This window comes from Drosophila serrata, unplaced genomic scaffold (genome assembly GCF_035046125.1).
Source record: "Drosophila serrata isolate PLE 108 unplaced genomic scaffold, ASM3504612v1 contig_100, whole genome shotgun sequence".
NCBI classification, from domain to species: Eukaryota; Metazoa; Arthropoda; class Insecta; order Diptera; family Drosophilidae; genus Drosophila; species Drosophila serrata.
This window is the reverse complement of record NW_028256998.1, coordinates 714955-726134: the sequence shown is the minus strand read 5'-3', so window position 1 is coordinate 726134 and position 11180 is coordinate 714955. Positions and strand designations below refer to the sequence as shown.

The window sequence follows — 11180 nt, the reverse complement described above, 5'->3', positions numbered from 1 at the left end:
TAAATGTATGTACAATATATCGGGAATAGGTTCCAGGACTTGAGAGGTATACATGTTGCCTTTTCGACAACTCTATGACCTTTTTAATATCAACCATTTGTAAATAGTATAAGTATACACATTTTTTCCCTTTCCAATAACTATCTGACCTTTATTTACATTTATTACATGTGCTTTGTCCTTATGCAAGGCAATAAGTTGTGCGAAATTACTTATTGCCCAACTGCTCTGCAATCCAATCAAGATGCTCCTCCTTAAATCGAGGATCCGCCATTGTAAGTGCGGTCGATTTTGAGCTATAATAATAGAAAACCGACACTGTGGAAGAAAGGAGTATTTATGAAACCGTTTTGTGTATGATCGATCTATATAGTCACTTACTGATACGTTGGCTTACGGATAAAGCAATAAGACCGAGTGGCCACTGTTTGCCAGCGTCGGCATCAGGCGGCTGGCTGTACTGGTACACGATCCAAAAGTGCTGGGATGCGGACAACAGGAAATAGATGGTTATGCTGGCCAGAAAGAGCTTACAATGGCGCAGGATAATGTGCGAGGCGCCCACCTGGTATACGCAGGTGGAGTGCAGAGCCAATGCAAACAACAGATATTCGGCAATGATGAGGACGTCCTGGGTGCTACGATAGTAACTTGATGCAGTCAGTACCCATTTAATGCAACTTTCCGAGCCACTCTCAACTACTCACACAAAGAAGAATATAGCGGTCTGCAAGCGATTCCTTGCCAGGGAAGGCCCAAAGGCATTGAAGAACAAGTCCACTCCCAGAAGAGCAAACTGGAACATCAGCAGCCAAGAGTAACGTCGCAGAGTTAGCTTCATTGCTGGACTTTAATGCAATCGAGTTTTCAGCTTATTCTGTTTGTTGCTTCCCAGCTCGGGGTTTGAGGGGTTTGTTGTGTCCTTGACGTCCTAGTGACGTCAAAACACACCGTGGTCATGCGCCCTGTTGTCCACTAAGCCAATGGGTTATCGATAGACTAAAGAAGGAGCTTAAATGGGGATGAAATAAACCGGTTATTTCAAACTAACTATTCATATACTGTAAATAATAATCTTAATAATAAATGTTTATATTATACAAATTAAAAATTAAAAAAGTTCAAAACTTGTATATTAAAAATGTGTAATACCATCAGTCAGAATTTCTTTTACCATATCCTTTATTTATATACTTTATTTAGTTACTTTTAATGTCACCCCTTCTAAATCAACCCAACTAGTACAGGTTAGAGAATTTGTGTGGAAAGAAAGGAATTACTATTTTAATCATTTTAATTTATTATTCAAAAGAAAGTACTTCCATTCTCTAGATATATTGAGCATATTCAAACTGGTGACGTCGCCGGTGTACTCCCATCTCACTTCCATGTCGCCGAAATCGCCTGTAGTACTGCTGATTCATCTCGGAATAGAAATTGGTGGGCAGCAGGTGAGACCAGCTCTGATCCCCATCGGCATTGGGTCGCTCTAGAAACTGGAACATCGATGCCGATGTGGCTTGGGCGAAGGGAAGAAGCCAGCTCACATTTAAGGTCATCAGAATCGAGGCCACTACTAGCCAGAACGTCGACATATCGGCCACTGGCAACGAATGCAGCCAATGTCCGGCACCACCCTACACCCTGCTTGTGGATGGTCAGCAGTTTTGGGGACTCCGTCGATGCTTCCATGTGCATTTCTTTGGCAGCTCGCTGACGCTGTACTTCAGTGGGATCGACGTATTCGCAGTGGGCTATAAAATTGGTTGGCTCCGGGAGTTCAACCAACAGTCAACAGCCTTCGTTCGCCACTTCAGCAGCAAGTAGAGACAGCTAGAGAACCCTTCGCCATGGCATCCTTCATTGGTCAATTCCTCATCGCCGCCGTTTTGGCCTTCGTCGCCGTCTCTTCGGAGACCATCCAGCTGCAGCCCACTCAGGGTATCCTCATCCCGGCACCGCTGGCCGAGAACATCCGTGTGTCGCGTTCTGCTTACGGCAGCTACGGTGCTGCTCCTGCTGCTCCAGCCTACTCTGCTCCTGCTGCTCCGGCCTACTCTGCTCCCGCTGCCCCAGCTTACTCTGCTCCCGCCGCTCCGGCCTACTCTGCTCCCGCTGCCCCGGCTTACTCGGCACCTGCTGCTCCAGCCTACTCGGCACCGGCTGCTCCTGCTTACTCGGCTCCCGCTTCCATCCCATCCCCGCCGTGCCCCAAGAACTACCTGTTCAGCTGCCAGCCCTCCCTGCAGCCCGTGCCCTGCTCGGCTCCAGCTCCATCTTACGGATCCGCCGGTGCCTACTCGCAGTACGTGCCCCAGTATACCGTTCCCTTCGTCCGGGAACTGTAAGGAACTGTCCAATTGAAGATGACTGGCCTATTACCTCCATGAATAAATAGAACTTATTATTGAAGCATACATTTTAGTATTTTTAGTTTTGGGAGGGGATCTTTCTTTTTCAGATAAACTTTGATGTGATTATTTTATTTTTCTTTTAGTTATGGAAAGCTGAAGAGTATCTTTTATTTAATTTTTAAGTTTTAACATGGTTTTTTTTTTTAAATTTAAGGTTTAAAAAAAAAATGATTTGGACGCAACCTTAAAGAAGATTGTCATAAAATTTTACTTATATAATCTCGACATTCTTTTTTCATACGGAAAGACTGACATTTACGTTTGGCATAAGCTATATTTTCCTGTATATATTCCTTGTTAGATAGCTCGGCAAAATATATTGATTATATAAACCATTACAATATATTACTAAGAAAATTACTAAAAATAAATATATAAGGTCGAAACCACGAGTTTCAGTACCATTTTTGAGATTTAAAAGTTTTAAAGATACATAGGTCGGAAACAGGGAAAATCACACCTATATTCTCTCAAAAGGTCATTAGGGAATAGTTTATTCTGACACTTACACTCAGAACAAAATACCTCTGAACTCAGGAAATGTTTTATATTTATATATATAAATATTTTTATTTAAATTAAGAAAACCGGGATGTCAAGGTCATCGATTTGCAAACACTCTTGACTTTCCACAGCCCGAAGTTATATAGCGACCTACTAACCAAAACTTCAAAGACAAACTAATTATATAATTATGTGTTTATAAAAGTTATTATTCTAAAAATAACAACCTTTTGCAAAATTTAGTTCAAGTTACTTTAAATCAAAAGAAAGTCTAGATATATACAGTTGATGTTGTATCAGCATCCATTAATCAAAGCATCCGTTGCAGTTCCATTAAACTAACTTTACAAATAATAAAATAAACTATTACAACGTGAAAATGTAATTAAATTAATTTAAGTTAAGTTATTTTTCTATACGTTTCATTTAAATTTCAAAGTAAATGTTTTTCTAGGTGTACGCAGGTTATTTAATTGGATCCGATATCGGATTACAGAAACGTTTGCACTTTCCACTTTTCCGCATTGCTTGTCGATTTGGTTAGTTCATTGCCTGTCGGATGTGTCGCAATCTCTTCTTATTCTTCCGCGACATAATCCCAAAAACGACAATAATTTTTGGCTTGTTCAAGCATAAACTGGGCTTATGCTTCCCCATATCAATAATTTTTTTAATATTGAAAATCTAGGTAAATGTTTTTTACATACTGCACCTAAATATATAACTTTACACACAAAAAAATTATTTATAGAAGTTTACCTATCAAACAGTAAGAGTAAAAAATAATAATTTAATAATCATATTTAAATTGTTGTTCGAATATGTTTTCATATTATTTTCCTATTAATAACAGGCATGTTTATATGAAAGCTGCATGCATATTATGTACATATTACAAATATTTAAATTAAATATGTTATTGATATTTGTATTTGTATTTTTTATCATATAGCTGCCATAGGAATGATCGGAAAATATTTACAAAAAAATTATAACATTTTTAGATTTCAACAGAATTTGATCAAATTTGAGATATTTTTCATATTATTCTACAATTTTGTTCAAAATTTTATGGAAATCGGACTACTATATCATATTATTCTACAATTTTGTTCAAAATTTTATGGAAATCGGACTACTATATCATATACATACAATTAAAAATTATAACTTTTTCAGTTCTCAACAGATTTTCATCAAATTTTAGATATAGCCGTTTCATATTATTTTACAATTTTGTGTTAAATTTAACGAAACTCGAACTACCATATAATACAGCTGCCATAGAAACGATCAAGGAATTAATACAATTAAAAATTATAACTTTTCCAGTTTTCAACAGATTTTTATCAAATTTGAGATATAGCAGAACTATATCCTATTGCTCCCATAGGTACGAGCGAAAAATTAATACAATTAAAAATTATACATTTTTCAGTTTTCAACAGAATTTGATGAAATTTGAGTTATCACAGTTTTATGTTTCTTTACAAATTTGTGTAAAATGTTACGAAACTCGAACTACCATATAATACAGCTGCCATAGAAATGATCAAGAAATTAATAAAATTAAAAATTATAACTTCTTCAGTTTTCACCAGATTTTCATAAAATATGAGATATAGCCATTTTATTTTAATCTGCAATTTTGTTAGTTATATGAATCGGGCTACTTTATCATATAATTGCCATAGGAACGATCAAGAAATGAATACAATTAAAAATTATACCGTTTTCAGCTTTCAGCAGATTTTCATTAAATTTGAGATATAGCCATTTTAAATCAGTCTTAAATTTTGTGTCAAATTTTATGAAAATCGGACGACTATATCACATAGGAGCCATACAAACGATCGTTAGATGTGGTGCGAAAATACAAATCTGTGAATGTAAAAATGCAAATATAATATGTATAGATGAATGAAATGAAATGAAAGCAGGTATTACTTCATTGTTTTTTAACATAAATATACATAATTTTTATTGTATGGATTCCTAGTCATCGAAGTTCTATCTGCAAGGGTATATAAACTTCGGCGTGCCGAAGTTAGCTTCCTTTCTTGTTTTTAATCTGAACTAACCATTATACCTCAGATTAAGTATGCGTAAGTGTGTTCAAAATTAAAGATTAAAATCATTCATATTACTTTTCTATTCAGTTTTAAATCGTTCTCATATCAGCAACATAATTCTAGAATTTTTGGTATCATAAGAAATGGCAACTAATTGGTATAATATATTATTATATTATTATTAATTGCCAAAATGTTTGTCATTTGGTTGTATGTCCTGAGAAAAGTTAACTTTCTAAAGTCTGATTAAATAACAATAAATGTTTATATTTTTTTTTTAGTTTTTTTAATTTGCAATAAATATTTTTTGTAAAATTTTTTATCCATAATGTTTTTTATATCTCAGCAGTGGAGTTCATGGTCCGTGGGCGGGGATCGGGCGATATCTATTGGATGCCGATGCTTAGTAGTAGTTCTGGAAGGTCTGGGGCACGTAGGCGGCGCTGTAGAGCTGCTGCTGGGGAACACCGTAGGTGGGGGCGATGTAAGAGGCCACCGGGGAGGAGTAGGCACCGGCGGATCCGTAGCTGGGAGCGGGAGCGCTGCACGGCACTGGGGCAAGGTTGGGCTGGCAGCTGAACAGGTAGTTCTTGGGGCAGGGAGGAGCTGGCACGCTGGAGCCGCCATAGCCGCCGGAGCTGCCGCCATAGGCCGACTTGCGGAGACGGGTCAGATCACCGAATCCCTGGCCCTCCAGCTCGGAGTTCTGGGTGTTCACACCGGTGGCTCCGGCGGTGGCGCTGGAAGTGGCCACGTTGGTGGGGGAAGCCAGAGCGGCGGCGGCGAAGGCGATGAGGGCGATGCACACGAAGGATTTCATCTTGATGATTTTGGAGTTGGAGCTGGAGGCTGATGGGTTGGTTTGGTTTGACTGATTGTAGTTACCAAAGGTGACTGATGCCAATCCCAAGCCACCGGCTAGTTTATATAGCTGATCAATCTGTCTAGTTAGCACAAACTGAAGACTTTAATGGCTGTAACTATTCTTCGTTTTTGTCTTAATTTTGTGGCTTTAATGCTCGATCAGCCCAATGCGAAAATATATACCGCTGACATCGGTAATATTCCAACGTCAGCTTTTTGGGGTCATCACTGAGGCTGAAAAGCGTTTGGGTCTGCGAAAATGTTCGACAAATGTAAAAAATTGAGTGCATCGCACTTCAATTGTGGGTGTAATGAATTATTAATGCTATGTGGCCCAATTTCGGTGTTTCGAAATCTGTTAAGTACGTACAAATGGAACGTGTTGAAGAGTTAAAATACGATTACAAAAAATTAATATCCACTTTGCCTACATATAAAATTTGATACGTTTTCAAGACTTAGTTTACTGAATATTATATTTTTTAAAATATAAAAAATTTGTTATATAGGTTTAAATGAATTTGAGACATCATATTATTTCATATGTTTTATATATTAAATACATCAGAAAAGGTCTTAAAAAGTATCTATACTTTTGATATTCATCAACTTTAGCAGACCTTTTTGATTTATCTGGAATCAATATTGATATGTAAATATATCTGCAATGTAGCAACGCTTTATTCAGATATAAATTTAAAGTAATATAAAGGTGACAGTGAATTAGATCATTCTACTAAAACTACCTGCTAAGAGCATGTCTATAATTAATTATTATCGTTTTTATTTTTAAATATGTCAAATAAGAATTAATTATTCTACAAATATAATATAATTACAAATGGTTGTAGTTCAAATAATATAAACAATATTACCTATTTATATGACATCCTTTCAGTTTATAATATAAAATAATATTTGCAAGCTTAATTTAATTTGTTAAATCGACAAAAATGTCGACTAACCCTCGATTATAATATCTTGAATTGTGGGAGCTCAAAGCCCCAAAAGTATAGATTTCCATGAAAAGTTATAGTCGGCCGCATCAGAAGTCAAGCCAAGTCTTTGCTTTGTCTGAAATTAGTTTCAATCACATTCCTGATGTTTAATAACTGAGTTTGAAGATAATTTTTTGTATTTGGTGTGGAAAATATATTTTTCTTTTATTTAAATTTAAATTTAATTTATTAACATTATATTTTATTTATATCATGTATTATTAATATATATGTGTCTTTGTTTCATTTTTATACCCTTGCAGGGTATTATAATTTCAGTCAGAAGTTTGCAACGCAGTGAAGGAGGCACCTCCGACTATATAAAGTATATATATTCTTGATCAGGATCAACAGCCGAGTCGATCTAGCCATGTCCGTCTGTCCGTCTGTCCGTCTGTCCTTCTGTCCGTCTGTCCGTTTCTACGCAAACTAGTCTCTCAGTTTTAAAGCTATCTGAATGAAACTTTGTAGTTAGCCTTCTATATACTCTCACTCGTATATATGTCGGAACGGGCCGGATCGGACGACTATATCATATAGCTGCCATAGGAATGATCGGAAAATTTTTACAAAAAAATTTTTAACTTTTTCAGATTTCAATAGAATTGGATCAAATTTGAGATATAGCCATTCTACTATATTCTACAATTTTGCATAAAATTTTATGAAAATCGGACTACTATATCATATAGCTCCCATAGGAACGATCGAGAAATTAATACAATTAAATTTATAACTTTTTCAGTTTTCAGCTGCTTTTCATCAAATTTAAGGTATGGCCATTTTATATTAGTCTTAAATTTTGTGTCAAATTTCATGAAAATCGGAAGACTATATCATATAGGTGCCATATAAACGATCGTTTGATGTAGAGGGAAAATGCAAATCTGTGAATGTAAAACTGCAAATATAATATGTATAGGTGAATGAAATGAAAGCAGGTAGTACTTCGTTGTTTTTTATTACAAATATATATAATTTATATTGTATAGTTTCCTATTCATAGAAGTACTATCTGCAAGGGTATATAAACTTCGGCGTGCCGAAGTTAGCTTGCTTTCTTGTTAAATATTTACTATTGAGCACTTAAGACAACACATAAAATATTTATACATGTGTTTGAATACAAGAAATGAAGAGGACAATGATTCAAAATTGAACATTTATCAAATATATTCAATGAAATAAACAATGTTTCAATTTAACCTTAGTTTTAATTGGTTCTTGACGGCAATGTCTAATACAAAATTAAAAATCTCGAATTATACCAATGTTAATGAAAGTTTATTTAATAAAACATATTTCCTGTTCCTTTTAATAATTATGTGGAGAAAGACATTAGATTTTTGTTGTAATTATAAATGAATTCCGATCTGCCACAGATATTTGTAACGATTTTTGTAGAAGTAATTTTTGTGATATGTTTTGGGTTTTATTATAGGAGGTCAGTAAAACATTCGACCTCAAGATAAATTTATGACACATTTATATTGTGTATATTTTTGGAAAATTTTCAAAAGCAGGTTTTCTTCGTTTTATATATTAAATTTCGTGCATTTTCATATGTGCTCGGCATGCGTGATATATTTTCCAACTTAGACCAAATATTTAGGTCGTTGGCACTTTGCAACATTTAAATTTGCTTCTAGATACGTGTGCATATATTTCTAGAAAAAGGTGTGGAATTGAAGTGCCAGACTAAAGAGCAATCAATTCATAATCATATTTTAGATAATTTACATTGTTTAATAATAAGAAAACAAATTTAAGATTAATTAAAAGTATTGTTTATTTTTCTGATTAATTTAAAAAACATTAATTGGTAATAACTGTATATAGTGATATGGTAATTTTTTAAAGATTATGTATAGATTTTAGACATGAAATTCGTTTAATAAAAGATCTGATTCTGGGATATCGATCAGAACAACGTTTAAAATACTCACCTTTTTTGAATCAAAATTTTTACATGACAATTTTTTAGACAAATCAAAGTTTAAAAACTTATAACTAAGCAAAAATTACCTTATTTCAATTCGGAAGGCTTCCCAATTTTAGTTTTTAATTTATTATTTTTATTTCGATTTGGAAGGCTTTCCTATGTTAGTTTTTAATTTATTTTTTTTATTTCAATTTGGAAGGCTTTCCTATGTTAGTTTTTATTAGAATTAAAAATCTGCATACTTAATTAAAAAATTTAAGAAAATTGAAAAATTTACCAAGTTTTTGTCAATTTTAACGATGTAACCCCTTATAAAATTTTTAAACAAATTTCGAAAATTTCTTTTCTACCGGACATTGCTAGAACGACTCGGATGTTGATGCTGACCAAGAATATATATGATTTATAAAGTCGGAAATTACTCCTTCACAGCGTTACAAGCTTCTGACTGAAATTATAATATCCTGCAAGGGTATATTATTCTTAATCTAACAATGATATATATTTTATTATAAGTTTTTACCTTGACCCCAAAATTATTATTATTTACATATTTAATAAACCATACCCTAACCTCCAACCAAATAAGTGGTGCATTTTTTATTGGTACGCTTTGACTGACATTAAGTGAACCCAGAGGCAACTATTTAGATATTTTGCTATTCAATTTTATCCTTTATTTTTTATATATATTTTTCTTATTTTATTCAAAACAGATAGAAAGAAGGGCCTAATTAAATCGCCTGTTTATTTTTATGAATCATATAAATTCATATTTTCTTTAAAGAGTTTAAAAGCTTTCGCTTAGTAAATATATCTGTGGTTTGCATCATAAATGTTAAGTTAATTGTTTATAAATTTTATATTTTTATTTGTATTTGTATTTTTTTATTTGTATTTCTTAGGTATTTATTTATCAACTATTTATTCCATTATTTACCCAACAACTTGGCTGACTTGGGGCGTCACGCATCCGAGCACGAAGAGTGTTAATGTGCAGCGCTGAAGGGGGAGTGACCACATGATAGTGCGGAAGAAACTACAGCTTATGGATAGTAAATCTACTAATTATAATACACACAAACCGACTTCCTCCTCCTCCTCCGACGACGAGTTGTAAACAGACTGCACTCACTTTCACATGGTCATGGTCATGGTCATCATGAGCTCTTGACTCTGCAGACTCCTCTATTTCTGGGTGATTATTACATTTTACAACGCCATAGAGCAGAGGGGGCTTGGGCTTATCTTGTGCAATTTGTCATGGAATTTGAATCGGAAAGTGAAAACAAAGGCGACCAACTGGCCAACATTCAGCCTGACGTCACGGACTGAGCTCGAGCGAGAATTCCAAGCCAATGAAACAAGAAACCTCCAAATGGTAAAACACATGTTGATAAGTACTAAGTCTGGCGGAAGTGAAATTGTGTACAAATAAGCGGGTACATTTCACACATTTCTCCTTCAAAGAATGCAGCTGATTAAACAAAATAGATTATAACACCAGATTTAATAACATATGGTTTCTAGCGAAAGTAAACTTGGATTTATTGATTCATTTAAACCTCTTCACAGGCTGACAACTGCAGTTATTTTGATAAGAAGTATGTAACGCAATATGGTGCACATTTATTTTATTATATAACTGAGCTTAGACAGCTTCAAATATCAACTGATTTGTCTCAAGAATAATTTTTATGTCAGCAATTGAAAGCTTTTCATACCTTTGATGAGCATTTTAATATTAGACAAAAATTTAAAACGCATTAACCAATTCATCATATACCGACCTATCATAATACATAATGTATACTCTTGATCAGCATCAACATCCTAGTCGATCTTGCCATGTCCTTCTATCCGACCTTCCGTAAGTTTCTAGAAAAACAAGGCTTTCAGGATTGGATTTATCTGAACAAAACTGTTAAGATAGTCCTTTTTCTATTCTCTATTCTATTGTAAGTAGTATATTAACTGGCTCTAGTATGATCGAATGATTTTATATTTGCCACTATCGGAAAATTTAAAAAGATAAAATATATGCAACTCCGTTGTGGTTCAACATAAATACCTAGACTTTCAAAATCGTATTATCTAGGTTTAACTCTGTCATTCTACATTTCTGGTTCCGAAATATATGGAAATTTTTACATTTTCCCATTGACAATGTTGCGCCCGAAAGTGCTCCCCAGTTTTGAATATCAGTTAAGATTTTAGAGAAAGTGCTCACTACCAGTATGAGATTCTGTCGACACCTGGGGTCTCCACCTGTCATTGTGGAGTGTGGCTTTCATTTTAAAGGATATTATTATAAGATGTTCCAGATATTGGGCTGATAGTTTTATAGGAGTATGTGTTTACCAAATCTGTTTCTTTTTCGATAGAA

The 11180-nt window shown here is 34.3% G+C and overlaps 4 protein-coding genes across 4 annotated transcripts; 1 reads left to right on the top strand and 3 right to left on the bottom strand.

Annotated features, from left to right (window-relative positions):
* Positions 1-121: 121 nt before the first annotated feature.
* Positions 122-1008, bottom strand: LOC110186021 (transmembrane protein 138). The gene is made up of 3 exons (XM_020955056.2): positions 708-1008; positions 382-638; positions 122-318 (listed from the first exon to the last, which is right to left on the bottom strand). The coding sequence occupies exons 1-3, from the start codon at positions 839-841 to the stop codon at positions 209-211; spliced, it is 501 nt and encodes a 166-aa protein (XP_020810715.2). The 5' UTR covers positions 842-1008; the 3' UTR covers positions 122-208.
* LOC110185889 (uncharacterized) lies at positions 840-1595 on the bottom strand. Its single transcript, XM_020954901.2, has one exon. It carries the CDS (start codon positions 1593-1595, stop codon positions 1329-1331), a length of 267 nt encoding a protein of 88 aa, XP_020810560.2. The 3' UTR covers positions 840-1328.
* Positions 1596-1850: 255 nt separating this feature from the next.
* On the top strand, positions 1851-2417 carry Vm26Ab (Vitelline membrane 26Ab). Its single transcript, XM_020954900.2, has one exon. It carries the CDS (start codon positions 1851-1853, stop codon positions 2346-2348), a length of 498 nt encoding a protein of 165 aa, XP_020810559.2. The 3' UTR covers positions 2349-2417.
* Positions 2418-5255: 2838 nt separating this feature from the next.
* On the bottom strand, positions 5256-5906 carry Vm26Aa (Vitelline membrane 26Aa). Its single transcript, XM_020955093.2, has one exon. It carries the CDS (start codon positions 5808-5810, stop codon positions 5394-5396), a length of 417 nt encoding a protein of 138 aa, XP_020810752.1. The 5' UTR covers positions 5811-5906; the 3' UTR covers positions 5256-5393.
* Positions 5907-11180: the final 5274 nt, after the last annotated feature.

What these genes read in the sequence shown, in the direction of transcription:
- Vm26Ab (XM_020954900.2), top strand. Translation starts at nt 1,851, where the DNA reads ATGGCATCCTTCATTGGTCAATTCCTCATCGCCGCCGTTTTGGCCTTC.
- LOC110186021 (XM_020955056.2), bottom strand. Translation starts at nt 841, where the DNA reads ATGAAGCTAACTCTGCGACGTTACTCTTGGCTGCTGATGTTCCAGTTT. An exon ending in ACCGCTATATTCTTCTTTGT is followed by an intron (nt 639 to 707) that starts GTGAGTAGTTGA and finishes TTACTATCGTAG; the next exon opens with CACCCAGGACGTCCTCATCA. An exon ending in ATCCGTAAGCCAACGTATCA is followed by an intron (nt 319 to 381) that starts GTAAGTGACTAT and finishes TTTCTTCCACAG; the next exon opens with TGTCGGTTTTCTATTATTAT.
- LOC110185889 (XM_020954901.2), bottom strand. Translation starts at nt 1,595, where the DNA reads ATGTCGACGTTCTGGCTAGTAGTGGCCTCGATTCTGATGACCTTAAAT.
- Vm26Aa (XM_020955093.2), bottom strand. Translation starts at nt 5,810, where the DNA reads ATGAAATCCTTCGTGTGCATCGCCCTCATCGCCTTCGCCGCCGCCGCT.